The sequence below is a fragment of the Syngnathus scovelli genome, chromosome 11 (assembly GCF_024217435.2).
Source record: "Syngnathus scovelli strain Florida chromosome 11, RoL_Ssco_1.2, whole genome shotgun sequence".
Classification (NCBI taxonomy): Eukaryota; Metazoa; Chordata; class Actinopteri; order Syngnathiformes; family Syngnathidae; genus Syngnathus; species Syngnathus scovelli.
The window spans coordinates 8,984,845-9,011,845 of NC_090857.1; the positions used below are offsets into that span (position 1 = coordinate 8,984,845).

Sequence of the window (27,001 nt, forward strand, 5' to 3'; positions counted from 1 at the left end):
AGATGGCCCAGTAATGCCAGTTCGAAATAGCCGAATGGTTAGAGACATGGAGTCCCGCAAGGTACGACCTTGGTTCGATCCCAGGTGTGAGCATCCAACTTTTGAAGTTGGAACCTCGCTTTGTATGCATAGGCATATGTAAACAAATGCATGTATTTATGTGTAAATACATTAGGTGGCCCCATCCCCAAGCAAAAAGTGCCACACCTGCCCGCACTTCCTCACTTTCTGATTGGCTGGTTGATCTGTGACGTCACTTGGACACTCCAGTAGGTGCACAACCATTTCAAGTGTACCTAACAGGCCACTTTATTAGGGAAATATCACGGTCAAAGTTCACAGGTGTCAAGCGCTAGTCCTCGGGGCCGCGTTCCAACATGTTTTCCAAGATAATAAAGTGGCCTGTTATTAGGTACACTTGAAAATGGCGGTGTACCTAATGGAGTGTCCGTGTGATTCCCTCGTTAAGTGCAGGTGCGTGAAAAGTTTTAGCTCCTTTTGAACGTGAAAGTGGCTAAAAGTTTTCACGCACCTGCACTTAACGAGGGTCACTTGGAAAACATGTTGGAACGCGGCCCCGAGGACTAGAGCTTGACACCTGTGACCTTTGACCATGATATTTCCCTAATAAAGTGGCCTGTTATTAGGTACACTTGAAAATGGCGGTGTACCTAATGGAGTGTCCGAGTGATTCCCTCGTTAAGTGCAGGTGCGTGAAAACTTTTAGCTCCTTTTGAACGTGAAAGTGGCTAAAAGTTTTCACGCACCTGCGCTTAACGAGGGTCACTTGGAAAACATGTTGGAACGCAGCCCTTCGAGGACTGGAGGTCGGCACCCCTGGTTTAAGTGAAAAGTGCCACACCCGCCCTCACCCCCACTTTCTGATTGGCTGTTTGATCCGTGACGTCACTTGGACACTCCATTAGGTACACCACCATTTTCATGTGTACCAAATAACAGGCCAGTTCATTAGGGAAAAATCATGGCCAAAACTGAACTGAAAGTGAATAGTGCCACACCCGCCCTCACCCCCACCTCCTTGATCTGTGACGTCACACAGACACTACAGTAAGTACACCACCATTTTCAAGTGTACCAAATAACTTTATGCATTTTTTTGTGCGTGTCAAGAATGTGTATTTGACTACTTGCTCTTTATTTTGGGGGACACCAACACATATTACACAACGTAAAACACATATACATATTGTCATATAAAGCAGTTAACCAAATGTCAAATTTTTGTTTAATGCCCAAAAAACATAAAAACAAGGAATAAAACACCAGACAAGTTTTAAAAGGTTTTTAATGTTTATTAAAATAATAATAATAATAAAAGTAAATTTCAAACCAGCAATCTAAAGTGAAATTGCAGTAGATTTACATACACATTGTCATATAACGCAGCTAACCAAATGTCTGATTTTTATGTTTTAACTGGCGAATATAAAAACAAGGAATAAAACACCAGACAAGTTTTAACATAAATGTTTATTAAAAATAATGATATTAAAAGTACATTTCAAACCAGCAATCTAATGAGAAATTGCAGTAGATATATTGGATAACAATATTTAGGCGTGTATATGCATTCACATTATTTAAAAACTGCTATAAATGTTATAAAATCAAGATTACCCAAAGAGAAGCGTAATCTACCCGTTGTTTCATAACGGCGCATCCCTTCGTTCAATAAAGTTAGCCGTTAGCGTGGAGAAAACGTGCATAAAAGAAGTGGTGTTTCAGTGAGTGGTCATTTTCTTCTTCGTTTTGTTTTACGGCGAGGTGGCACCAGCTTCAATGGGCATTACCGACACCTACTGGTTGAAGTCATATGAACTGAAAAAAGAACGAATCATGGTAGGAAGTGATTCGTTCACTCTCGTTCACTGAAATGATCCGTTCTTTTGAACGAATCGTTCACTTACGAGCCAACACTAGTGTCATTGGTATTTGAAGTTTGTTGCTTCCGCCTGCTTTGTGATCATTCGCAGCTTTTTGCTATACTGTCACAAAAATGTCTTCGGCACCAACAGTAAGTTCTTCACACTGACACACTTTTGATCTTTATTTATCTATCAATAATGACTGTTTACCATACGGTAGTTAAATTGGAATTAGCATTTTCTTAACATCCGAGCTTGCTGTCATTATGAAGAAAGTTTTTCAGTTTTCAGGTAAAGACTCACATAAGCGTGTAAGGAGTGAGACCAACCCAGGATTCCTGCAACGATTAAGTGACACTGCAGGAGGAACGTTTGTTGGCGTTGGACTGTTTTTCCTCTCTATATATATTCTCTTTACCAATGAGGTGAGAATCACACATGGGTGATAATGCATTGTGTATATTCGCTTGTGCTCAATAAAACCATATACGTACCTTTCATGTGTCTTAAGCGAGGGTTCCATAGTGTAGTGGTTAGTGTTCTGCACTCTTACCTCAGCGACCTGAGTCCAAATCCCAGTCGAATCTCAATTATTTTATCATGGAAAAATTTGCAACACAGTTGCTCATGTACTGCCCTATAAAACCATACAGTACTGCCCTATAAAACCATACACCTCCCAAGGGCTAGGGCTGGAGTCAGGGTTAGAGCTATGGTTAGAGCTAGGGTTAGGGTTAGAGCTAGGATTAGGGTTAGAGCTAGGGTTTGGGTTGAGGTTAGGGCTGGAGTTAGGGTTAGGGCTGGAGTTAGGGTTGGGGTTAGGGATTAGAGCTAGGGTTAGGATTAGAGCTCGGGTTAGGGCTAGATTTAGGGCTAGGGTTGGGTTAGTGACCACTGGTGTGTAGAACAATATAGGAAAAATGGATGGCTGTTTGTTCTTACCTTCAGGGACGGGCTGTGCAGACTGCGTCCTCCCTGGATGAAGGACTCGCTCAGGTCGTGTCACTGGACACTTTTGCCAGCCTTGACCCGCAGAACGACAAAAGCTTGGTTCATCTGTCTGCACCTTTGCAGACCTCTAAGGTAAACCGTACTCCGCTACTACTCCAACATCACTTAGGCCACTGAGTCTCATAATGAGGGACAACAAGTCAAGTATCTCATGCATCTTGTTACAGTGTCTTAACAGTAATTTAATATATTTTAGGATTAGTGGGGTACTACCTTGTTTGTGCAAAATTGTAAATTATGTTATATTGTGTGTTTGAATGGTCAGCCTTTACATGACCCCAACTACAGAGTCGAAGTGCAGGCTGTAAAGTTAAAGCGGCAGGTGGAGATGTATCAGTGGGTGGAGTACCAGGAGAGCAAGTGAGTCTTGTCAGCATGTTTCCTAGGGTGTGGCCTCAACATTTCTTGTCTTCAATACAGAGTAGTAATCCGTCTGCTTCCTTGTATGATTCATATTAGGAACTATGAAGAGAACGGAAGTACCAAAACCGAGACTACATACACCTACAGTAAGTACTTGGAAATACAGTTAAGTGTGCAGCAGAAGTATTTGGATAATAATACATTTTTAGGACCCTGCCACCCTAATGATAAGTGATTAAATCTTAAACCCCTCTTAAATCTTATCTATTTTTAATTAATTTATTTATATTTGTTTCTTTTTTTACATACCTGCTGTAGTGCTCCATAAAGGCATCATTGTCCATATATTTTTGGATCTAACCATTTCCTTTCCGTAGACACCGAGTGGAAATCAGAGCTGATCAACAGTCGCCATTTTGACAAAGAAATTGGTCATCAGAACCCAAGGTGCCTCATCCTTCTGTTATAATAAATATTCCATATCACAAGATTTGTTGAATATAATCCCTGCATTTCAGTGCCATGGCGGTTGAGAGCGTGACAGTCGTAGCTCCTCAAGTGCAGGTCGGCCCTTTCACTCTGTCAAATGGTAATCAGTCAGAAGCAGCATCAACACAGAGCGGGAATAAAATTGACATGATTGTGGTCACATGGTTGGATGACGACTCATCATCTGCTCCTTCCCAGGACTGGTGGAACAAATTAATAACTTCAGGACGCTGAGCCTGAAGGATTTCACGTCTCCTGACTCGGACCCTTTCCTCACCATCAGTGATGATTATTTCTATCACACTCAGCAGCCAAAGAGGCCAGAGGTGAGCACCTTGAAGGCAACACCTGGCAAATGCTCTTCACACAGTTTTTCTTCAAGTTCATCATTTGTACACTTTGGTAGGTTGGAGATGTCCGCGTGAGATTCTCCTTCGCGGGACTCACTGGGGAAACTGTGAGTTCTGAACAAGTCAAAATGGAAAGTAGAAGTGCAGGTGAATGGACTCAAAAAAGACAAAAATAATTTCCAGGTCAGCATTGTGGCCAAGCAGAGTGGGGACAAGCTGTTGGCCTTCAAAACTAAGTCAGGAGATGTTCTGGAGATCTTGTATCTGGAGGAGCTCTCAGCAGAGGTTTGCTAGACTTGGACATTTTTCAAGTAATTTCTGCTTGGATTCTGATGTGTTCTGCATGTGATGTGCAGGAGGTGTTTGCTAAGGAGCAGCAGCATAACAGCATGAAGACGTGGGGTCTCCGAGCTGCGGGATGGGCTCTTATGTTTCTCGCCATTCAGCTGACCATGCGCATCATCTACACATTGGGTAAACCCTCGCTCACACAATACTCCAAGGCGGTGGTCCAGAGATGTAAGCTGGCCCTTTTAATGTCGCATTGATGTGTGCCCACAGTGGACTGGGTTCCTATCCTGAGAGACCTCGTTTCTGTTGGGCTGAAGATCTTCGCCTTGTGCATGTCCTCCTCGCTCTCTCTCCTCACCATCGCAGCCGGGTGGTTCTTTAACAGGCCCTTGATGGCGCTCGCTCTGGGGGCTTTGGCTCTTCTTCCTGTGTTGCTTGCACGCTCACGACTCCCAGCCAAAAAGCATCAGTGACTGAGAAACTGGATGTGAGCGGTGAGATAGTTCTCGATGCTGGATAAAATCTGCAGTTAAGCCAAACATCCATACTTGCATTATTCTAAACCAGCTAATTTGATGTTATTTTAATTGCATTGTTTTGTTCTTTGTGTTCATTTTTCCCCCCCATACTTCACTCTCTGGTATAAACATCACTGAAAAACTTTCTTTGGACCCCGCTCCCGAAAAGAATTTTGTACATATGATACAAGTGCTTGTTGTTTCTACATATTTCTATGTTGCGTTGGATTCTACTTGAAGATTAATAAATAAATCCCAAAGGCTCACAGAAGAGGAACCTTTGTACAATGTTATCGAATCTTTCAAAATGCTATTAATTTTTTTTTTTTGTGTCCAATCAGCACTTCAAATCAATGGCTAAAAGCCAGATTCTTACAAAGTAATTTATTACACAAAACACTAAGTTTCCATTTGCGTGTTAACAAAATTGAGTTTCCAGTCTCATATCGTGTAAGTTTGTCACGATGCACGTCAATGGAGCGCACCAAACAAAACGTTGACTTGGCATGTGTGTTAGCTTGTCGAAGAAGTCACAGTGATCAGGTACTCTTACCCTAGTTAGCTGTGGAAACATTCGTTGGGTCAGCAGGCAGGGCTTCAGCACTTGACTGGAGTTGGCAGGTTTGCTGACTTCTCATGACACTACGTGCTGATACTGGAGGTTTCGTTATGGCTGATTGACTGATGCTTTAATACAAAAAAAGATTTCCAATACTGACAGAGCCTACTTCATCTTAAGACAAGAAAAAAAAACAAGTAAAAGCCTTGCAGTTTTTGTAAAAACTGGTGAGAGAACAGTCTTGTGTGGGTGTTTTTTTTTTTTTTTTTTGGAAGGGCGGGGGGATGTTTTTTACCCTCTGCTTCTTTTTCCCCCCAAACTGGAAGCAGTTCCGTGTCAGCCGTTTTCACAGGAGGGTGCATTTATTGCTCTTCTTCCCTCGCCGGGCCTGTAGTGCCGCCCTGGTGGCCATCTCAAATACTTCCCTCACACCATCCTTTGTTTTGGCTGAGCACTCCATGTATCCAAAGGCACCGATCCTGTTGGCCATGTCCCGTCCGTCCTCCTGCTTCACGGGTTCCTGGGGGGGAATAGTGGATATTTATAAAACATGTACACAGTTTAAGAATAAAGCTGATACTAAATTGCCCCAGACATCCTCCTTCCGCTCGACTTGGGTGCCACTTCACCTTGGCAGACATTTACCTGCTTCATTTTGGCGAGCTCCCTGCGGGTGTGCTCATCGTTGCGCAGGTCCTTTTTGTTTCCCACCAGAATAATGGGAACGTTGGGGCAGAAGTGTTTCACCTCTGGAGTCCACTTCTCTGGGATGTTCTCTGAAAAAAAAAAAGAAAGAACACAAGACGTGATCCAGTACATGACTGCGAAAGAAAACATGAGGCATTTGCACCATCACTGACTTACCGAGACTGTCGGGACTGTCGATGGAGAAGCACATAAGAATGACATCGGTGTCTGGATAAGAAAGTGGGCGCAGTCGGTCGTAGTCTTCCTGACCTGCTGTGTCCCACAGCGCTAACTCCACCTGCCAAAAGAATCCCAAATTCACCATGTGGCCAAAATATATTTTCAAAATCAAAATTCCAACATATCTAAACAGAGACACATTTTATACAATTCCACAACACAAGAGCGAAAGGCTCCATACCTGTTTGCTGTCCACTTCAATGTCTGCCACGTAGTTCTCAAACACAGTGGGCACGTAAACCTCGGGAAACTGGTCCTTGCTGAACACAATCAGCAGGCAGGTCTTTCCACATGCACCATCTCCCACTATGACCAACTTTTTCCTGATTGCCGCCATAGCTGCAGATGAGAGGTGTGAGTGTTAAACCAGAGTGGACAAAAAAAATTCACGAGCAAACTTAATGAAAAAAGTGCCGCCTACATTTTTCTTTTATTGAACCAAAATGCAAACAGGTGACTTTTTCAGCAAATGTGTACCTTGCTACGGCGAGGTGGTGTTGGCTGAATCTAATGCATTGATTTTGTTGCAAAAGATCATAACGTGGCATTTTGATTGGCCATCGATTGCTGTGCGATGCCATTCACTACAGATAACTAAATTGTGCAATGATGTTTAGTTGTTTTTAGCAGCCCAACAGCAAGCTTCAAGTTGACTTAGTTTTCTATTGGTAACCATCAACAAGTATTTACCACATGGTAGCTAGATGTATTAAAGTCTAGTAGAGAATGTCAACAGACATTTTCGGTTTGCTATAAAGGAATTCAAACCATCTTCTAACATTATTTCCTTTCCTTCGCCGACCCCGGCAGCTAGCTTAGGAAATTAAGCATTCAGAGAACTCCAAATCACATTTAAAAGCACAATTACTGTGACGTAAAACGAAGAATGAAAGAAAATATTTGGCGTTTAAGTGCCGTTTAGTATCCCAGCGGGCCTTATTTGACTAAAGGAGGAAGTTGTTATGTTTACTAAAGGATCGACGCTGGATTCAAGAAAAACACGCTTATGTTTAATCGTTAAGCCGTTTGAGGGGGAAAAGAGCAACGTTCTTGAAATAATGTTCCCGCAATGATTCATTTAAAAAAATAACAGGTCAAAAATAGTTTTTCAGTGCGAGAGGAGCTAGGTGGCTAGTTGCTTAGCTTAGCATAACGGAAGTCAATGGGACTTAACGGGTCTGTTAGCTTTTCGGCTAATATTAGCAGCCGAGTAAAGGGCAGCAAACACAACTTTACGCAACATCGGCGACCGGATGGATAACAATACATCATTCGGAAAATACTGCATCGATCGTTTTCTAGTTGAGACATGCTTACCCAGTGATTGTTTTCAAATGTATCCAAATGATTTCCGAGTTGTGCTTTGTTGGCCTCCGTCGCTGAGTGCGCCGCTGGAGGATGAAGAGAAGGGAAGTGAGGCGGTGGGGATGGGGAAGGGAAGGGAGGGGAGAGCACACGACAGGATGAGCTGATGATCCAACACAACATTGTTTGGGGCCTCCAGGATGTGCTGTCACAATATAAATCCAAGATAGTTTGTAATAATATCGCCGATCCACTGTTTTGCAACTTTGAGATGTTTACTTCCATCAGTACACTTGATTTAACGATGAGGATTTGTTATGCAGGCTCCTGCAGAGCTTGCTGAGAATAGCCCTCTCGAGAAATTTGCTTCCTCCTGGCACAGGAACATTTTTGCTGTCCTTTGGTAGTCTGACTACTTTGTAAAAGATTTTTGAGTTGTCTAAAATGTATTCACTCTACATTATAATCTATATTTTTCAAAATACGGAAATGGTTTGAAAGTGTGTTTTATTTTGTCTTCCGTTTATTAGTTTCCCTAAATTGCTTTTTGTCTTTTTCTGATATTTGATATTTTTTTTACTGACACAATTGCAATTACAACATGTTTGTAAGACGATTATTTCGTCGTGGTGTGTGAGGTGATTTAAATTTGTTTGGGGCCGAGCCAGGTCATGGCTTGTTCACAGCTGGCGAAGCGAGCCGTGTGCTCATAACTAATCCCGCTAAGAGGCTTTCTCAGAACTGCTCAGTTTTACCACTTAGAACGCTAACACACACACACATCAGCAATTTCCTCACTCTGCTGCAGTTCAACAGCGGGGGAAAAGGAAAAACATGTGCAACACGGAGGCCTATAGTAATTCTAAGAAATCTCGGAGCATGTGAGTCTCATTTCGTACAAACAGTGATGACCTCACGATGGCTTTGTTTTCTGCCAGTTCCAATTAAATGGTAGTTTCAAGAAATATAAAATCACAATGTTTCACTTTTAAGATGATTGGCAGAGTCCCAAATACGCTCCCAGATTCATAGTGATTTGAATTTGCACTGTGAATATGATTTTACACACATTTTTGACACATCTTGTTGTTCAAGCATAACATTTAACTATTGAAACATTGTTCTTTGTGCAAGAATTCAAAGTAATACATAAAAAATATAAATTTGGCATCATGATAAATGTGCTTTTCAATCATTTCGGTTTTATATGACAAAGTACATTTGATTATTTAAAAAAAAAATAGCAATGCCAGAAAAAGAAGAACTTCTACATACAGGTTTATTTAACTTCTGCAGTAAATCATAGCCTGGATGGTCCTGCTTAGATTAGTCATTTTTATATTTTTTTACATTTTGACAAAAAAAATAAAACAACAGTAGATGGGAAAAATTAAATTATGCTACACGGATCAATTACATTTTGACAAAAAAAAATAAAACAACACTAGATGGAAAAATTAAATTATGCTAGAAGGATCAATTAGGATTAAAGTCTGAAATGAGCCGTTTTTAAAATGTAAAAAGAATGAATAAAGGAAGTTTTTCTGCATGAGCAATCTTTTTTTTTCATTTCCTTCAAGACATACCTCTCACATGATGAATACAGAAGCTCCTTTATTTCCTCTTCAAACACTGTACAGTATGACGATCACTCTTTACAGTCATCAAAATTGAATTTTTGGAAAACACTAAGCCTGAGGAGGATGAAAACAGAAGCCTTGTGTGTCATAAGGCCATTGTGGAGGACACAAATTTTCCATGATCCCACATTCCGCGAATCGCTCAACACATGCTTAGTTGCTGATCCCGCCCATATACCTGTCTCAGAGACCCTCATATGTGGAAAGGGTAGTCGTGCAAGTAGTTCAGAAGAGGCTTGGGGAGGGGCAGCTGCTGGGGGCAGTTTGTATTTCTGTTGATGATGAGGCGTGCTAGGTGCTGCAATGGCGGGAATGTCTCTGGTTTGTGAAGGGGACGCGACAGCCTCAGGATCACGCCGCTGTCCTTGGCAGGGGAGAACTGGAGGTGATCAGGGGATATTTTGGAGAGGTGATTGTTCTCAGAAGACGCCGTCCGGCCTTGCGGCGTGTGTCCCAAGCTAATGTAGCGCTGGACGAGACTGACTACGTCGGGGAAGGACTGCAGGTGAGGCAGTTCGGGACTGAGAGAGTCCAGCCAGAAAGAACCGTTCTTGTATTGTATTCGGACACTGGTCGGACCACAGTGGGTCATCACTGACAGCGCCACCATGTACTGAGGGTGACTGCTGTCCCGCACCAGGAACGTACCTTCAGACTTTGCCAGGAGTTTTTCCCGAGCTTGACTTGCTGAGATGGAACCCCAATACCAGCCTGCAATGACAACGTTGTATTTAAAAGTAGGCATTAATCATATTATTTCTTAAACATATTTTAATGCTGTTGTAAATGACGACATAAAAATGTGTAGAAAACTGAGGTAATTCAACTTCAAGTTAAGAAATTATGACATATTGCCTGTATACCAAATCACTGCTTTATGATAGAAATAGAGATTTAAATGCACCGTAATGCCCAAAGCACCTGAGGTTTGTAAATATTGGAAGGTGGTGGCGATGCAGGACAGATCCTCATCTTGATCGCAGGCGGTCTGGGGTGGATATGTGCTGCACGGACCCGGGTCCACATGATGGGTTGTGGTCACAGCCGGGGAAACCATGTCTGACAGGACACACGTACATGTTAGGATAAGAAACCGCTCCCTGACAGAATGCCGTCACAGATCATTTCGTGTACTGGGGGGATATCATCCAATTTCACTTAATTTACTGCAAGTAATGTAGACACATTTTCATATTGGTAGTGTATCATGCGATTTTTAATCGTGTAAAATATATGCCTTGGTTCAAGAAAAGTTCAGAAACAATCGCGCTACTGTGTATAGGCAACTTCAAATGAGGTCATGACATAATTCAATTCATTATTTAAATTTAAATTATACAGGTTAAGCACCACAATTGTTATCAATAACAATAAAATCAGCACACATGAAAATCACCAGAGAATATAGTGCGATAACAACGATCCACGTCTCACAAACACCAACAACGACTTGAACATAAACAAGAAAAACCATTAACATGTATTTCTTGGCGATACGCTCACCTTTGATCACAATTCAATTAAAAAGATTGAACGTAAAATCCAGCGAAATCGCCCGTACGGATCCTAATTTCACTGAAGCTCGGACCCAGAAAACAAGTGAGTTTGCGTCAAACTCGCAGAGGTTCCAGGAATCTTGTTTGCCAGAAAGGTTTTGCGTTTCAGTGCAGCTGACACGCGATTTACTGTAACGCTGCCTTAGCTGCACTTCTTGCACTCTTCAAAGTAAAACATTGACGCAATTATTTTGCGTTTAAAAAAAAAAAAAGACAATCAGGACCCTTTAGTATTTACTGTTTTTTCTAACTCGACAGTTTAACTTGACAGTTTCTTTAGCTGTCAAATTTGCACGATAACGAATCAGATTCCACAAGTGAAAATGAAAGAAGTCTGGTCCCGGAAAATGTCTTCAAGCCGAGGTTCAACATAAAATATTATAATGCAGTCCTAAATATTTCGTCTGCCTGTCAAACTATTTCCTCTTCAGCTTGTCTACGTTTGAACCGTGCTGCAGCCCTAGCTTTATTTTGAAGGGATTACATGATAGTTCCGATGTGTCTGACATAACTTGATCAATCTTATTCCGCAACATACTTTATATATATATATATATATATATATATATATATATATATATATATATATATATATATATATATATATATATATATATATATATATATATATATATATATATATACACATACACACATACATACATACAATACGTACGTACATACATACATACGTATGTGTGTGTGTGTGCGCGCGCGCACGCGCGTGTGTGTGCGATGGAGTGACAGTATTCCTAGAAAAAAAGTAACTTAAAAAAAAAAAAAATAGTATTGATATTTACTGTGTGTTATCTTTAGCAGGTCAGAAATCAGATAGATGTTCCAGTGCATGCTTCAATGAGCTTGCAGCCGTGGCAGCATTACAATTTGCTTGAAGAAATCCTTCTCAGATGCTTGAAGAAATCCTTCTCGAAATACACGCATGCGCACACAAAGAGCGGCACGTAGCAAACTTGAAGCAAGTCATTGAATCCACATGATGGAGACTTATTTTACCACAAGTACACAAATGCGCCATAGGATGAAGAATATATTTTATTGTGAAGAACATCCTCGTGAAACGTGTGCGTGATTGAAACAAATACATGCACTGTGTTCAATTAGGATAATAATCAATCATACAACAAACTTTAAAGACATTCCTGCTGTCACCAAGAATGATTAATGTGAATCATTGATGAAGAAAGCATAGCAGAGCAATACATCCAACCCTGCAAATTAAAGGAGACATATAATGGAAAAAGTATTTTTAAATTTTATACAAACACTTGGGTGTCCGGAGTGTGAGCCCCCCATCAAGTGTGTGTGTGTGTGTGTTCAAATTTCTTCACCGTTCTCTCCCGTGCCCTTGATAAGACGTTTGTTGCCCCTCTTGCCACCTGGTCCACGAGGTTTAGTAAACACTTGCTTCAAGGCGTGCTCCATTGGGTGGACCTCCTCATACAGGAAGTCTTCTGTCAGGCTGTCGCCACTATCGATCTCCATCTGTACATATATCAATTCACCCATGCATTTCTATATTCATTTTCATTCCAATTTCAAAACTCTGTACCTTTTTGGTCACGTCCAGCTGGAAATCTTTCTCCACCTCCTCCAGGAGCCTGTTCTTGCAGCTTGAGTACAACATTCGCTCTTTTATACTGCAGGTGTACCCGGGCATGGAATATATAAACACTGGAAGAGAAGTCAATCACAGCACTTAGTGTTTTGCAATTTTCACTTCGGATTTCACCGTGATTTAAGCATTTTCATTAAAACTGAAATAGCTGCCAAAAACAACACAGTTCAGCAAGCGTACAGTCCACTCAACTATGCTCCAGATCTTTAAAATACGAGCAGCACCATGATGGTTGCATACTGACCCAGTGCCTCTTGAGTGCGGCCCTGGTGGGAATGTTTGAAGTTGAAGAAGTGATATCTGGGGGAATCCATGGGGATCCTGTACGGGAGCTCGCGGGTCTCCGTTGGTTTGGTGTGAACCAGCTCAATGGTCTCTTTCTCCACATCCAACCTCTGCAATACGACACAAAGTCACTCAAGCACCAGTTTTGTGACATATTTTGGATGGACGGTTGCATCAGAGCTGACCAGTTGTATGTAGTTGATGCGTTTCTGCTTCAGCTGCTGAAGAGCTCGCTTGGCCTCTTCTTGTAAAGGGAACGCGAGACCCTGAGAGACTCTTTTGTCTATACCGAACTCCACTGGAACCTAACCCGCAAGCAAACATATAACAATTCACGTCAGACTGTGGATGTACAGGAATTAAAAAATGTTAAAGTAGTGAAATAAAATTCAGATATTTTTGTTTAATCAAATACAACTTTTACATAATGTTACATACTCTAGCACGTGGAATCCCAATACGTCTACGCTCATCCTGTGGATGACAAAATAAAGCTTGTGTAATTGATGAAATACACAACAAAAAACACATTGACAAAAACTAAAATGCATGTATGTACACACACACAGGCAAAAATGTAAACTTACCCATACAACTTTATCCTGCAGGGAAAAGATAAACACAAAGTTGATTTCACATTTCTACTTAAAATTCAAAATCATTTCTTCACCTCTGTAACTCGAATTCGTTGTAGTTCCTGTTCGGCTGCTGTGAGTGGCGCAGGAGAACAGGAGGAGGTCATGTGACGCAGGTAACCCTGGAAGCACACGTCATCCTGCCGATATAAACAAGAGAAGAAGAAAGTTACTTGAAGGTTACTTCTTTTGTTTTTTTTTGTTTTTCACTAACCTCAACTGTACCAAACAACTCATCTTTAATGTGACCTCCTCCGAATTCTTTCTTCAATGTGGCACGAGTGGCAGCGTAAACCATCTTCTGTCTGACCTGCACGGTACAGAGGTGATTATAAAATGTGACTAAAAAAAAATGTCACGAAAAGCCTCCTTGAAATTTATTCGGGGTCAATCAAAGGCGGTTGTGTGCTGACTGACAATTAGCACAAGTTTTCTGTGATTCATTCAGTCTGAGCATATAGCCACATCCCCGGTTAGAAGTGGGTGTGCACACTTATGCAACCATATCATTTGAATTGCTAATGTTTACTTCCCCTCCCTTCCTTCCTGGCGTACTGTACATCAGGACGTACTGGTGACTGGTCGGGTGACCAAGCAATGAAGATCCACTCGTATCCCAGCGCATTCTGCGAATCCAGTCGGTAGAGGATGTAGCATGGCTGCTGTGGCGTGAGCAGAGGTAATAGGAAGTGGTCGTAGTCCTTGTCCCAGCTTTCTACTGGCTGTCCGCACGACTCCAGCACCAACTCTTCTGCAGACAAAAGTCAAATTTTAAGTTCTCCCATGTCTCCAAATAAATACACATGGCGAGATTACCATTTTGGATGACAATCTTCATTATCCTGATGGCACCTCCCCTTGCTTGGGCCAGGAAGTCTTTAAGCTCCGATGTAGCTGAAGTCATTTAAAATACAGCAGACAATGTAAAAAAAGTCTACCAGATGGTGCTGAACATTAAAAAAAGTACACAATTACATTGAACTGTTTCTAACAACTCAAAAATGTAAATAGAGAATACGAAAATGCATTTATTTATTATTATATTGAGCGAAGCTAGTGACACCAAAAGAACCTGAGACACCACAGTGACAACATATGATCCAGGCCGGAGTCATACTACCTCCACAAAACGACTCAAACTGAGATGTTAAATTAGGAAAACAAAAAATCAATCAATCAAGAAAAACACCCTTTTTAATCCCGAAATCCCGAACGCTTCAATTTGGTATTGAAAATTAGATCTGGAGCTGTGTTATGTGTCACCATAGATACCAAACACAGCACTCTCATGAATAATATATGATCAGGTGAGAAAGGTGAGAAAGGTGTCCTTCAGGCCAACCGTCCCTTTGTGCTCCTGTTACCAAACGCCAGAACATTTATTCTGTGCAAAACCCTTAAAATGGTGAATTTAACATTTAATTTGCTCTTGTCCTCGCTGGCATTAAACATTTAAATCTATTCTATTAAATCCAAAAGCTTTTATACAACAGCTAGAAAAATCCTAGGTTGAAGATATTATTCAAAAAACATACTACATCATAAAATAGATCACTTTTTTTTTAGGTTAAATTCCTACATCTTAAATAGTGCAGTACAAAACAGGTAACTAAGCAAACATGGAAAAACATGCATACCATTGATCCCAGTTTGGTGTGACATATTTTGGCAGTCAGATGTCAGTTTCATGGAAGGAGCAGCTCCAGATCTACCTCTGTCCTCGCTCGTCTGGTTCTGCAGGAAGTCGACCTGTCCGGTTGCCTCTGTTAGCAGACAGATGGACCCACGCACACAGAGTGACACCAGCTCTCCAGGCGGACGCTGGAGATTCTTCACACCTGAAACGCAATCTGCGGAACTGGGAGGCGGATGAGTAATATTGTGCCTGTCAGTGGATATGGCAGCTTGACCACTGATCTAAAACCCCCTGTGGATCACTGACCACAACCCCAAGCCTGCTGGCTTGGTGAGCCATGGGTGTTGTTTTTGTGTAGCTGACCTGTGAGGATATTTTATTGCTCCTAAGAATTGGAAGCAGAATTGCGAGTTACTTAGTAGTTATTACTAAGCCCATTTATGATGGCTATACCCCAAAAATGAATCTTCCAAGGATGTCACAATTTACAAAAGGGACAAGAATTTCTCATTAATCCCAAATTCATTGGAACACACCATATTGAAAGGCATCTTTTTTAAAATTATTTAATAAAAAATGGTTGAGTATAAAAAATGTTTCAAGAAATAGGTTACACTGTTTAAAACCTAGACAAAGACATGCACTTGACATAATTTCAATATGGACATACACACAGTCACCGTACCACTAACAGGTTGGGGTTAAATGCCTTGCAAATTAGCATCTCTATCTAAGAAACAAATTATGAATGAATGAAATGTGCTAGTTCACATCCATGAGCACACACAAAAGTGTGTAGTAGTGAGGTTAGCTGACAGGATCGTGTATTATTTATTTAGGGCTGAGTACATAACCCAAGCATTCATACATTTTTTATATGACCAGCCTCCCACCCCTACTCACACACATTACACTTACATAAAAAGATTCAAGCTAATGAGATATGCTAAAAGTTCTAGCACCAAAACAATCATTTTAGGGGAAAGAAAAAAATAGGCTGAAAATTATTTCAGCTTTTATAAAATAACAGACTTCATACAAATCAAATGAGGCTCATTTGTTCGTGGACAAGTACAAATAACTGAATTGCCCCTGTAAAAACGGTCTAAAAGTAGTCATGATTTTAAAAAGGATAATTTGCATTTTTCTAAAATTAATAACGAGGTATTATCAGAAAGTCCTTTTTTTTTTTTTTACAATACGAATTCGAACATTAAAATGATGAAACACTGTTAAAAATGAAATATCAAACTGTGCTAAGAGATAAAAAAAATATAGTGACATATAAATTTTAAAAAATTATAAAAAGAGGTATTGATTAAAATCATACTGAAATCTTTACACGTCGTCAACATTCGGGAGCCAGAATTTCTGCAGAGAGGACAAGAAAAGCACATTATTAGAAAGACCTTGTAGACAAATGTAGGTTGCTGTGGATACAAGTGGACATGTCGACCTAACTACTGCGCAACGAGCCCATTAATAATATATTTTGGCATCAACAACACAAACGGCAAAATTTTAGAACTGCAGCCATTCAGCCATGCTTATCACTCAGACCCCACGTTGCCCCATTAAACTCTATTGTGCACCAATTTTTGTGTTTATGTGCGACACAAATGTGTAATTAGCATTTGAGCAGAGGATCCAACAATTTACTATCTCACCATGTGAGTGCAGGCAGTGGCAAAAGTCATGTACAATGGGTTGAATTGCACAACGCTGATGGGTCCCGGATGTTTCCCATCCAGCACAGCGACCTTCATCCCGTTCTCTGTGCTCCAAACGTGAACTCTCCCGTCCTCTGAGCCTGGAAGGGGAAGAGAAGGTATGTTAAAGTCACATGGCAATTCTCATAGAAAGAGAGAGAAACAGAAAAAAATGTTTACCGATCATGACAAAATGCGAGTCGGGGGTGAAACAAGCCTCCAGGTTTAAACCTGTGCTGTTGTTGTAGCCCTTGAATGAGCAAAACGACACAAGTTCAAATGGAATACAGATTTTGACTGGTTCCATAGCAGAAGTGGAAGGCTCTTACAGAAAATTTGTGAATCACGTCTCCAGTGAAAGCGTTGAGGATGCAGATCATTCCCCCATTGGTAGAGATGAGAATTAGTTTGCCATCATTACTGAACTTCAGTCTAGTCCAGTGACAGTGACGATTCAGCCTTGTCTCAAAGGACTTAAATGGACCCTTTAAAAAAAAAAAAGGTGCACAAACCTATCTGTAAGTTTTTAAACATGCAATCAGAATTAACTGTTGAACATCACAGCAGAAGTTACAACAAGCTAACACACACTGAACTCGTATCAAGTGTACCTTGGCAAAAGCGCGGACATCGTACAGTTTAATGGACTGTGAATCGACCCCTGCACCAAAAATGACCCCTTCCGGGTCATAAGAACAAATGGGTCTGTCAAGGGGCTCGGTTCGACCCTGGAACACACAAACCAAAAATGTCTTGTGATATGTATGTATGCTGTATAGGTCGAAATATAGTATAGGCTCAAAATTTAATTTTTTTTTTCAAGTGAATCACCTGAACATGCTCAGTGCGTAGATCCCAGATGCGGATTGTCTTATCCAAGGAAGCCGAGATGAACATTCTCGCCACAGGTGACATAGAGAGAGCTGTAACTCTGTAAAGCAATTATTGAATGACATACAACATTCAAAAGTACATACCGAAATAAATGTGTTGTGCTTTTACTCACTTTGCAGTGTGACCGGAGAAGTATCTGATGAAATTGTTGTTAGTTAGTGACAGAAGTCGTATTGTATCTACAAGTAAAAAAAAAAAATAATAATAATACAGTGTTACCTAAAATTAAGAGTGTCCTAGTTTACAAGTTTGCTGAGATACAATTCAACATTTGATTCCGTTTGATGCTATATTGTCGTTAAATTAACATCAGATGCCCTCTGTGTTGTTCGTAAGTCAAGGCGCCAATGTATTATTGGGTTCCACAATATATTGCAGTCATATCTAAATTATTCCACATTTTCTAATTCACAGTGTTGATTTATTTACCATCCAACTTGTTGGAACTGTAGATGACTTTTTCGGGATCTCCAAATGTGTAACGGATCAAGTCGACTCCATACTTCTTGCTGTAAAGCGGACGATCAAGCGGCCTGAGATGAGATTATTGCAAAATTAAACACCACCAAAAATGCAAATCATGAAATTAAGTCGGTCTACCTGTGCAGTCTAACGAGTCATCAAATGTTTGACCTTCTCTATTAGAATTTATAACACATCCAAGACTCACATTGCAGATCAAATTGAAAAGTGATGCAAAATTCGAATGCATACTTACGTTCCTTGGGTCAGATCATACAAAACAATGCTGTCGTCGTTGCTGCTTGAAATCGCGCTCTCACCATTAAAACAATACTCAAAACAATTGACTTTATCTGAATTGCATTGATATTTTCTCGCAACCCTGAAACTCCTCAACACGCTGTCCGTGATTTTCATGTTTGCAAAATGACTATTAAATGTACATTAAACCTAAACTGCATGTAACTCGATCATTTATTCCCATCGCGCCAGTGCGTCTTGCATTTAATACTGCAATTGAAAACAATTCGTTTTAAAACGGCGACTACCACACATCGCACAGAATCTCAAGAAATAGTACGTTTATTTCTTGCAAAGCAACTTCGTAAACATGCGGTTTCTTCCGGTGACATTGGGATGAATCGATAAAAAAAGGCATGGTACTACGGAGTCGTAAAAGGAACGCACCAAAATTGGCGGAACTCACACTGCAAGCCCGGAAGTTATACCGTTTGAATATTTAGGTAAGAAATTTTGGGTCAGAAATTCTTCCTATACTTTTCAATTATTTTACTCAAATTGCACGGGTTTTTAGATGATTTAATATAGTGCTTTTGATATCATTAAATATTTAATGTAAATATAGATTTCGGTCTTTTTATTTTGTTTTCTGGAACAACTGTTTTAACAACTATACCCGGAAGTATTTAGAAGTGACACTCGCATGCGTTCCATGCTACAATTGTCTACTCTTTAAAATTATCTTTTTAACGCCCAATCGAACTATGAACCGCTGTATAAGATACGTTTTCACTGCTGACTGGAACCTCGTTGTACGGTTTCCAAGAAAAACACGGACAAAGTGCCAGCCTTGTTCGAGAACGGCTCTTATTAATCTGAGTAGGGGTCAGACCACGGCCGCAAAGGAAGCTCCAGATGCTGGGAAAGAAGAGAAACCTCCACTACGAGCCATTGACTTGGCTCAAAAGCTCCGGCAGGAGAAGTCCAATACTCGGGCAGCGGAGCCCAATGTGTCCCCCCAACAGAAGAGGGTGATGGACCTAAAACGATTCAGTATGCAGCTTCAAAATGTCCATCCCAATGTGCTGGCCAAGCACCTAAGCCAAGGAGTGCTCTACCAGGATCAGAATGTGGTCATCATCAACAAACCGTATGGTGTTCCTGTCAGAGGTATAAAAAAAAAAAAAAACACAGAGTAATTCAAGAGATATGAAATGAAACGGAACGCTTTTCCCTTTCCAGATTCCTCTGGGGGGACGTCCATCACATCTGTGCTTCCTGTCCTCTCCAAAATGATGGAGAGTAGGAAGGTCAAGTGCAAGTCTCAGCTACTGCCCTGTCTCAGCCTAGAGAAGGAGATGACGGGTGCTCTCTTGCTGGCAAGGAGCGAAGACGCAGCAGAGCACGTATTGAAACTCAATAAAAGTAATGAAGTGCACAGAAAATATTGGTAAGTTTTACTGTACTGAATAAGTTAACACAGTACTCTTTTCTCACTGGTCACAAGGGAGGCTTTTTGTCTGATGGAATGCTGAGTGAAATAAACCAATTTGTGTCCTCAGGGTTGTCACAGTGGGCGTCCCAGTGCCGTCTGAAGGCATGATTGACATTCCCATCATAGAGAGAGAAGTCACTGGTTCTCAGCCTCACTACAAGGTAGACGTCTCTGCTTCCTATTCTGTTATTATTTAACCTAGCTCTTCTGTATCTATTTTTAAATTGCAGATGGCCTTAAGCCCTGTTTACAGAATGAATGACTCAGGCAGTGGACTAACTAAAGTTCGCGCCAATCGCCAATCCCTTCCTGCCGTCACGAAATACAAAGTTCTGGACAGCAACGCTGGATGTAGCCTTGTGGAGCTGCAGCCTCTTACTGGTGAGGAGGACTGGATCGAATCAAGTGTCTATCAAACTGAGTTGTATTGTTTTCACAGGAGTGAAGCACCAGATGAGGGTCCATATGGCATCTGCATTGACATGCCTCATTTTAGGCGACCACAAATATTCACACTGGAGCAAACTGGCACCACAGGTAGCATCATTTAAGCATAACATTTTTTTCTCTAACCTTTTTTCAAATTAAGTCTGATTCATCCTCAGAATACCAAACAAGAAAATTGTCAAGATTTTCCAAGCTCACATTTGCAATCTAGATTTTCGTTCTCGCTTGTAAACCACTGACATTTTGACCCGCAGAAATTACCAGAGCACGTGCTGGGGAAACTCGGGTTGGAACAGAGCAAAATCCGACATCTTCCGCTTCACTTGCACGCTCGTCAGCTGACACTGCCTGAAGTCGGTCATGGAATTATCAGCGTGCAGTGCCCCATGCCGAAGTTCTTCACGCAAACACTTCAACGACTGAATTTAACTTTTCCTAAGGAAAAAGATACTTTGTGATTGAGTGCGACTTTTCAAAGTATCTACTGTTAAGTGTAATATTATGTCAATAAATACATCTAAACTTAAGTGCTTTGTTTTGACTCATGAGAATACGAACGACATTACAAAGCACAAATAAAACAAGCGTGCTCAACACTACTTCGGCCGCAAGGACTGTCTTCTTGTATTTAATCATCTGTACACAAAGATGTTGGAAATGTCTTTGAGTCTCTCAATCGATCATAACCTTTGACCTGAGAAAGTTTCTAGTCTCCCCAAAGACTACAATGTAGCACTTTACTTTTGGGACAACTTGGATCAAATACTTGAAAACAGGCACAAGGTCATCTTTGTACATATCAACACAATACAAAAAAAAAAAAAAAAAAAAGGTGAGCAGTGGTCCCTGCAAGGAGGTTGGCATGGTAACAAAACATAAGAGGTTAAAGAAGAGTAAACGGTTAAATACCCTCATCTTGAAAATATTTGAACCCGGAACAGTTTCCATTTTCCCCCATAGTCCAGTCTTACATTCCTGAAAACTTTAAGAGGACAATTTCATTGCAGGCTTCAAACCCGTTCATTGGGTTCTCCATGTGATTGTTGAGATTTATTGAGCCAATTAAAGGGCAGCAGTCAACAATCTGATGGAATCGTACAATCTTCCTCTCGCTCCACACGTCTGTCGTCTTAACTCTCGGAAGCGGCACCGATGATCTCCTGGATCTCTCGGACCACCAGGATGCGCGCCAGCGTTTGCTCCACCTGCTGAGTGGTGAGAGGCTGAGACGAGTACCACATGGGGCTGTTTGGCGCCACCACGGGCTCCGGGGTCATGTAGTACGCGTCGTTTCGACCTTTGACGCTTTGAGGGCTGCGTCGAGGGAAAAAGGTGGTTACAGGAAAAGGAGAAACATGATCTGCAGAATATTTGTTTTGAGTGCAAGCTCACCATTTGAAGAGATAAAAGTCGTAAAGTTTGATCGGACAACGGAGTGGATTGTCTGGATCCTCGATCTGCTCGTCGTATAGGTCATCTGGACCTGTAAATTAAGTCACATGAGCAAAGTGTTTTTCTTTTAATCAAGTGGCAAACAACATACCTTTATGTGAGCTCTGCCCTTTCAGAAGGCGGATAGTAGTTGCTTTGTCCTTGGTATTGGTAGGGTTCTTCCTGGTGTGCCTTAAGACCTTGGAGAAGGCCACCTTTAGGTGTTGCTCAGGTGTTAACAGACGAAAACACCTGCGGGGAAAAGCATTTGCCACCATTAAGAATCGACACCGAGAAAACCTGCAAGTCATTGATGGCACCAAAGCACTACTTTTCTATTACACAGCACTATGGCCTGACCATTTATTTGAGGTGTGGTGGATGACACACCTGCAGTCCAATAGAGCACAGGGCAAGAGAGAAAAAAAACTCACTTGGTATTAAAGTACATCAGAGTTGTTAATAAAGTCCAAGGTGAATGTGCACCAAGCTGTTTACATTCCCACAGCATCTCCTCTGTCACATGACTCGGAATGATATAACCTTGCAACATGACCAAACAAAAATTAATTCCTCGTTTTAAGTAAACAAATAATGACATTAAAGAGTTTGTCTTTTACCGAGAGGATGAACACTGGGCTTCCAACCAGTGAGGATTTTATTTAAACTCTCACAGAATCGAGTGTAGTATGGATCAGAGAAAATGTCATCCACGCGTCCATTTTCAAAGAGGTACTGTTGAAAAGGGGGAGAAAAAAAATAAGCAATGAATGACCTCATTCAGCATTTGATTGCCAGGCTGTAGGACAAGTATTACAAACCTTTTGTATACACAAGAAGACATAATAAAGAACATCTGGAGCGAATTGTTCCTCCTCTGATCCTCGGGCCTCCTGCGTCATAAGGGCAAGCCCGAGATTGAGCTCGGCTACTGCGCTGGAGATCAAGTCTTCTTGAAAACGCAGTGGTTGGCGACCTGCACGCAAAGAGATCGGCTGCAGGAGTTCTTTTCAAAGTACGCTAGCTGGGAGTTGAGAAGTTGACTTACGGCCAATGGGTGCAAGCTTTGTCTTGTCCTGCTTGCTTAGCTCGACATTTTTCCTCTTGACCCAAAGGCGCCATACCTCCAGACCCTCGTCTGGCTTCAGAGAGATAGGAACTAAAATTTCTGCAGACGGTTCAGCACTAGCCTCGCCTTCTCCTTGTTCCTGTACAAGACAATGAATGATTTCTGGAACACCTTTCCAGAGTTCCTGAGGGTTCCACAGTGTGTGGGGGCATTTAAAAAAAGGCCTCAAAACATTACGAAATAAAATGTATTATTACTATTACTACTATTATTATTTTAAACAATCACTGTATGTCAAAGTAAAGGTTAACATTCATTTTTTTCATGATTCAACTTGATAAACACTTCACAGTAACACCGAAGGGACCACAACATTGCACAATAAATGTCAGTGTACATAATAAAGAAAAATAAAAAAATAAATGAAAAAAAGTCTAACCTGAAGGTGGATTTGTTGCTCATTTCCGTCTTCTTGGTTCTGTTGCTGACTGGGATCCCATATGTGCACCGACTGCGTTGTATTGTAAGTCCCACCTACAGTCTGGACAGCTACTGGGATGTGAATGTTCCCATTCATGAACTGGGCGGGAAACAGTGTCTGTACTATTTCCTCCTGTGTCCCGCTCGACACAGACTGCCCATCGGTGGACCTCGCAGAGGAACCGGCCTTGCCGTTGGCGGCGGCAAGTTGCACCGTGTTGTACGTCTCCTGCGGTATGGCGATGTGAGTCACGCCCTGCTGCTGAGCGGTGGAGTACACGGGGATGGTCCACGTCTCCCCTGTGGGCCCGGTGATGGTTCCCGTGGCACTATACAGCTGTGTGCTGTCGACGGTGAGCAAATCGGGCCTCAGGGACACGTAGTTTTGTTGCTGCCCTTGAGGGATGGCGATGACAGTGGCCACTTGCTGCCCCTGAGGAACGGCGTAGGACACCGTCAAGGGAGCGTCAACCTTGCGCTTCTTGGCGGGCGGAAGAACAGACGAGACGGTGGCGGGCCGTCTCTCGGTCTCCCTGGGAGAGTTCTGTTGCTGCGGAGGAGATATAGCCTCGATGGTTTGGATGTGGATCTGTTGCCCGTCTGGTAATTGTATCTGCTGTCCATCTTGGAGCTGGATGTGCTGGCCTCCCATGAGTTGAATCTGCCGTCCATCTTGGAGTTGAATCTGTTGCCCGCCCTGCAGCTGGATGTGCTGGCCGCTCGGGAGCTGAATTTGCTGAGCGTCTTGCAGCTGAATCTGCTGTCCACTCTGCAGTTGGATCTGCTGTCCGTCTTGCAGTTGGATCTGCTGTCCGCCCGGTAGTTGGATCTGCTGTCCATCTTGTATCTGAATCTGTTGCCCGCCCTGCAACTGAATGTGCTGGCCGCCCGGCAACTGAATCTGCTGTCCGCCTTGTAGCTGTATCTGTTGTCCGGCCTCCAGTTGAATATGCTGGCCGTCCGCGAGCTGTATCTGCTGCGTACCTTGCAGTTGGATTTGGTGACCACTTGCCAACTGAATCTGTTGCTCTCCGCTCACAGCTGCAACCAGCTGTGCCTGAATCTATTCAAATAGAAAATGTTCCACAACAAGTGATCAGAATAAATCAGTTGGAGGATGTGATTGAAGGTGTACAGTGGAACTTCAAAATTTGCGTGCCTTTAACAAGGCCTCCAATCTTAAGATTCCACCGCTATGGATATAGTACCTGCTGCTGCTGCTCTTCTGTCAGCTCTTCCTGTGGCACAAGTTGAGAAGTTGACATTCCTTGCATGTCTTGTTGAGCGGACGTGGCCATCTGCAGGACTGGCTGCTCCTGGATCTGGACCTAGCAGAGAAGAAGAGAATAAAAGATCATCAACAAGCGAAATTATCGCAAACACCGGTAGATATATAAATGATAATAAATGTTTTTATTTTTTTTATTTTCCTTGACCTTATTAGAGAGCCATTCATTTTCACGTCTGCACATGAAGTCACAAGGTAAATTCAGATAAACAAACCTGCACTTGAAGCTGCTGTTCCGATTCTGAATGCATGGAAAGCTGAGGTGAAATCTCAGCCGAGGTCAGCTGTACCTGTCGTAAGCAGCAATTGTAACATATCAAACTCAAACTAAGCCATGATATAAGTCAATAAAGTCAGTTCTTACTGGACAAGCCAGCTCCAAGAGAGAGCCAGCGACCTCTGTGCTGTCAGTGTAGACACAGTTGTTGGTCTGGTCTTGATAGACCATAGCTGCGGTGGTGGTGGTAGTGGTGGTGGTTGCCCCTCCCTGCTGACTGAACTCCCCTTTGGAGAGGGACTCCAGGAACTCCTTCATCCTGTGCTGGGGTACAGTTCGGGCTTTTTGCCGCACGTATTCGTCAAATGAGACCACACCGGCCTCCTGCTCGTTCATTGTCACTGGACCTAGAAAACAATCAAAAGAGGGGCTTAACTCGATCAATTACAAATGCCTGTGAAGTGAGATATGTATTTTCACAACTTATGTGTTGGTTCATTCTTGACCCTTTTTCTAGACATGTTTAGATTTCCACACATCATCTGACAGTCAACTGCATCTCTGTTTTGCTCTTGATCATTATTTTTAGAAGATTTTATGCAAACCTAGCCCCCTTGGCTTTCTGTGATAACTTATGTCAATGTTATTATATGTTGATGGTTTCTGTGTTTAGCAGGGTTTCTAATAAGATTAGATGTTAAAGAATAGGTAAATATTTATAAAACTCATCTTTAGAAAAAATAAAGAAAAGAAAATCTCGACCCAATTGTCTTTGTATTTAGACGTTGGCCAATAATTTTACTCCCTTGAGGTTAGTCAAAAGATGTTACAAAATCGAATTTAAATGATCTGCCTGATCACTGTAGTTTTATGTAAGTCATTTTAAAAATAATTTTACGCACATAACCTAAATTGCAAGAACATTTGGTATTTCAACAGATTACGAAGTGGCGCCGTAATTGTGGTCTGAATAATTACTATAATTTGTATTTTTTCCTGAAACAACAGCGATCAGCTCGTGCTTGTTTCTTAAACATTGGCTATTAAGTCTAAAAAATACACATAAAGGCACCAAAGACACGGTAGCCTGGGCTCATGTACAAACTGAATGCACATAAGCTAAGCTAACTGTTAGCAAGCTAGCATAGCATAGCTAGCCGAACTGAATATCCTCGGTCCGTATGATTACCTCAGCAGATAATTATGTTTATCACCTAACATGGTCGCGTCGATTGAAAAATATCAAGACTAAACTACACAGATCCGTTACTTTATAACGAACAAGCCTCCAAATTTACATCGGACAACATGACGCTAGCTAGTGCTAACGCTCGGATCCTGTCATGCTACCTTAAATAAAAAGAAATCGTCTCCTTTCCGCCAAGGCACGGTGTTTAAAAACTAAAAAGCCGATAATCGTCCAGCAGCTACCATCAGCATGCTATCCACCCCGTCGCACAGTCCATGCAGGGCAGACGCTGCAATTCCACCAATAATGCTACGATTAGTTTGCAACAACTATTTCACAACGGCGGTGGTGAACAGGCAGAGGCAAGCAGGCGGTCTCTTGTCTGACGTCTGCGCAGAAATCCAGGCGGTTTTCGATGTCGATAAACGAGGAACCCGTGGACGAGCAAGAAGCAAACCTTTTCCACAAGCCTGAAGATCATCAACGACCAGACATCCAACTGTGTTTATTTATTTATTTATTTATTTTGGTTTATCCAGTGTGATTTTGAAATGACGGAAGACTAGGCCCTGATGTGAAAAACGGGAGATTCTGTTCAAACTGTGCAGGGCAACAATCCGCAGAACCCTTCGTGTATTATCAGTAATAATTTAATACTACGAGCACTTCTGATAATGGCATATCTTTGATATACTGATTTTCTCATTTGATTAAATAATTTTTTTATATTCCTGACTCAGCATAATAAATTGTAATGCAGCAATATTGATGTTAAACTGCATAATATCATACAGAGAACAGCTTGTAATATTTATGTTAAAAGAAACAGGCTCTCAATAGCTCCCACATTGGCAACATTCCGTTATATTACATCTCCTTAATAAATTGTGCATCTGTAAATAAATGATAGCTGTCAAGAGCAATAAATGTGTCTCTTTATCTTGCAACTACACTGTGTTTTGCAATGTTTCTTTTAAAAAATATAATATAAAT

General features: G+C 41.6%; 6 protein-coding genes across 8 annotated transcripts; 2 read left to right on the forward strand and 4 right to left on the reverse strand.

The window, feature by feature from the left end:
- Nucleotides 1-1,897: 1,897 nt before the first annotated feature.
- On the forward strand, nt 1,898-5,201 carry LOC125977258 (transmembrane protein 43). Its single transcript, XM_049733600.1, has 12 exons — nt 1,898-2,035; nt 2,171-2,311; nt 2,835-2,969; nt 3,163-3,257; nt 3,357-3,406; nt 3,638-3,707; nt 3,779-3,849; nt 3,948-4,075; nt 4,156-4,206; nt 4,283-4,384; nt 4,456-4,573; nt 4,661-5,201. Exons 1-12 carry the CDS (start codon nt 2,018-2,020, stop codon nt 4,861-4,863), a joined length of 1,182 nt encoding a protein of 393 aa, XP_049589557.1. The 5' UTR covers nt 1,898-2,017; the 3' UTR covers nt 4,864-5,201.
- Nucleotides 5,202-5,277: 76 nt separating this feature from the next.
- LOC125977282 (rho-related GTP-binding protein RhoA-B) lies at nt 5,278-7,871 on the reverse strand. Its single transcript, XM_049733627.2, has 5 exons — nt 7,712-7,871; nt 6,576-6,733; nt 6,332-6,452; nt 6,113-6,243; nt 5,278-5,987 (listed from the first exon to the last, which is right to left on the reverse strand). Exons 2-5 carry the CDS (start codon nt 6,729-6,731, stop codon nt 5,814-5,816), a joined length of 582 nt encoding a protein of 193 aa, XP_049589584.1. The 5' UTR covers nt 6,732-6,733; nt 7,712-7,871; the 3' UTR covers nt 5,278-5,813.
- Nucleotides 7,872-8,782: 911 nt separating this feature from the next.
- Nucleotides 8,783-11,040, reverse strand: LOC125977277 (cytokine-inducible SH2-containing protein). Its single transcript, XM_049733623.2, has 3 exons — nt 10,843-11,040; nt 10,261-10,398; nt 8,783-10,050 (listed from the first exon to the last, which is right to left on the reverse strand). Exons 2-3 carry the CDS (start codon nt 10,394-10,396, stop codon nt 9,533-9,535), a joined length of 654 nt encoding a protein of 217 aa, XP_049589580.1. The 5' UTR covers nt 10,397-10,398; nt 10,843-11,040; the 3' UTR covers nt 8,783-9,532.
- Nucleotides 11,041-11,930: 890 nt separating this feature from the next.
- Nucleotides 11,931-18,830, reverse strand: LOC125977262 (twinfilin-2). 3 transcript variants are annotated; one of them, XM_068652388.1, is made up of 18 exons: nt 18,409-18,830; nt 18,120-18,223; nt 17,803-17,869; nt 17,628-17,727; nt 17,408-17,524; nt 17,126-17,281; nt 16,977-17,046; nt 16,755-16,897; nt 14,024-14,197; nt 13,666-13,761; nt 13,487-13,591; nt 13,404-13,418; nt 13,255-13,290; nt 13,002-13,121; nt 12,776-12,926; nt 12,466-12,587; nt 12,245-12,398; nt 11,931-12,124 (listed from the first exon to the last, which is right to left on the reverse strand). In XM_068652388.1, the coding sequence occupies exons 1-18, from the start codon at nt 18,567-18,569 to the stop codon at nt 12,075-12,077; spliced, it is 1,941 nt and encodes a 646-aa protein (XP_068508489.1). In that variant the 5' UTR covers nt 18,570-18,830; the 3' UTR covers nt 11,931-12,074. The 3 variants fall into 3 exon arrangements, with proteins under 3 accessions (XP_068508489.1, XP_068508488.1, XP_049589562.1); XM_068652387.1 differs by lacking the exons at nt 16,755-16,897; nt 16,977-17,046; nt 17,126-17,281; ... (3 more) ...; nt 18,120-18,223; nt 18,409-18,830 and adding exons at nt 14,268-14,345; nt 15,089-16,429 and having other exon boundaries at nt 14,024-14,202; XM_049733605.2 differs by lacking the exons at nt 11,931-12,124; nt 12,245-12,398; nt 12,466-12,587; ... (5 more) ...; nt 13,666-13,761; nt 14,024-14,197 and adding an exon at nt 15,638-16,458 and having other exon boundaries at nt 18,409-18,812.
- Nucleotides 18,831-18,949: 119 nt separating this feature from the next.
- LOC125977261 (pseudouridylate synthase RPUSD4, mitochondrial) lies at nt 18,950-20,861 on the forward strand. The gene is made up of 6 exons (XM_049733602.2): nt 18,950-19,562; nt 19,635-19,842; nt 19,955-20,048; nt 20,118-20,268; nt 20,327-20,424; nt 20,589-20,861. Exons 1-6 carry the CDS (start codon nt 19,157-19,159, stop codon nt 20,790-20,792), a joined length of 1,161 nt encoding a protein of 386 aa, XP_049589559.1. The 5' UTR covers nt 18,950-19,156; the 3' UTR covers nt 20,793-20,861.
- Nucleotides 20,862-20,934: 73 nt separating this feature from the next.
- On the reverse strand, nt 20,935-26,419 carry LOC125977237 (transcriptional regulator QRICH1). Its single transcript, XM_049733569.2, has 12 exons — nt 26,170-26,419; nt 24,967-25,226; nt 24,818-24,892; nt 24,523-24,642; nt 23,274-24,377; nt 22,814-22,973; nt 22,587-22,741; nt 22,386-22,500; nt 22,200-22,308; nt 21,878-22,017; nt 21,727-21,817; nt 20,935-21,648 (listed from the first exon to the last, which is right to left on the reverse strand). The coding sequence occupies exons 2-12, from the start codon at nt 25,213-25,215 to the stop codon at nt 21,465-21,467; spliced, it is 2,502 nt and encodes an 833-aa protein (XP_049589526.1). The 5' UTR covers nt 25,216-25,226; nt 26,170-26,419; the 3' UTR covers nt 20,935-21,464.
- Between the last annotated feature and the right edge of the window lie 582 nt (nt 26,420-27,001).

What these genes read in the sequence shown, in the direction of transcription:
- LOC125977258 (XM_049733600.1), top strand. An exon ending in ATTGGTCATCAGAACCCAAG is followed by an intron (nt 3,708 to 3,778) that starts GTGCCTCATCCT and finishes CCTGCATTTCAG; the next exon opens with TGCCATGGCGGTTGAGAGCG. An exon ending in GCGCATCATCTACACATTGG is followed by an intron (nt 4,574 to 4,660) that starts GTAAACCCTCGC and finishes GTGTGCCCACAG; the next exon opens with TGGACTGGGTTCCTATCCTG.
- LOC125977282 (XM_049733627.2), bottom strand. Translation starts at nt 6,731, where the DNA reads ATGGCGGCAATCAGGAAAAAGTTGGTCATAGTGGGAGATGGTGCATGT. An exon ending in TTGAAGTGGACAGCAAACAG is followed by an intron (nt 6,453 to 6,575) that starts GTATGGAGCCTT and finishes TTCTTTTGGCAG; the next exon opens with GTGGAGTTAGCGCTGTGGGA. An exon ending in AGCTCGCCAAAATGAAGCAG is followed by an intron (nt 5,988 to 6,112) that starts GTAAATGTCTGC and finishes ATTCCCCCCCAG; the next exon opens with GAACCCGTGAAGCAGGAGGA.
- LOC125977277 (XM_049733623.2), bottom strand. Translation starts at nt 10,396, where the DNA reads ATGGTTTCCCCGGCTGTGACCACAACCCATCATGTGGACCCGGGTCCG. An exon ending in CCAATATTTACAAACCTCAG is followed by an intron (nt 10,051 to 10,260) that starts GTGCTTTGGGCA and finishes TTGTCATTGCAG; the next exon opens with GCTGGTATTGGGGTTCCATC.
- LOC125977262 (XM_068652388.1), bottom strand. Translation starts at nt 18,569, where the DNA reads ATGAAAATCACGGACAGCGTGTTGAGGAGTTTCAGGGTTGCGAGAAAA. An exon ending in AGTTGTTTGGTACAGTTGAG is followed by an intron (nt 13,592 to 13,665) that starts GTTAGTGAAAAA and finishes TTATATCGGCAG; the next exon opens with GATGACGTGTGCTTCCAGGG. An exon ending in CAAGGGCACGGGAGAGAACG is followed by an intron (nt 12,125 to 12,244) that starts GTGAAGAAATTT and finishes TTTAATTTGCAG; the next exon opens with GGTTGGATGTATTGCTCTGC.
- LOC125977261 (XM_049733602.2), top strand. Translation starts at nt 19,157, where the DNA reads ATGAACCGCTGTATAAGATACGTTTTCACTGCTGACTGGAACCTCGTT. An exon ending in GAAGTGCACAGAAAATATTG is followed by an intron (nt 19,843 to 19,954) that starts GTAAGTTTTACT and finishes TTGTGTCCTCAG; the next exon opens with GGTTGTCACAGTGGGCGTCC. An exon ending in GGAGCAAACTGGCACCACAG is followed by an intron (nt 20,425 to 20,588) that starts GTAGCATCATTT and finishes TTTGACCCGCAG; the next exon opens with AAATTACCAGAGCACGTGCT.
- LOC125977237 (XM_049733569.2), bottom strand. Translation starts at nt 25,215, where the DNA reads ATGAACGAGCAGGAGGCCGGTGTGGTCTCATTTGACGAATACGTGCGG. An exon ending in AACAGCAGCTTCAAGTGCAG is followed by an intron (nt 24,643 to 24,817) that starts GTTTGTTTATCT and finishes CTTCTCTGCTAG; the next exon opens with GTCCAGATCCAGGAGCAGCC. An exon ending in AGGGCAGAGCTCACATAAAG is followed by an intron (nt 21,818 to 21,877) that starts GTATGTTGTTTG and finishes CTTAATTTACAG; the next exon opens with GTCCAGATGACCTATACGAC.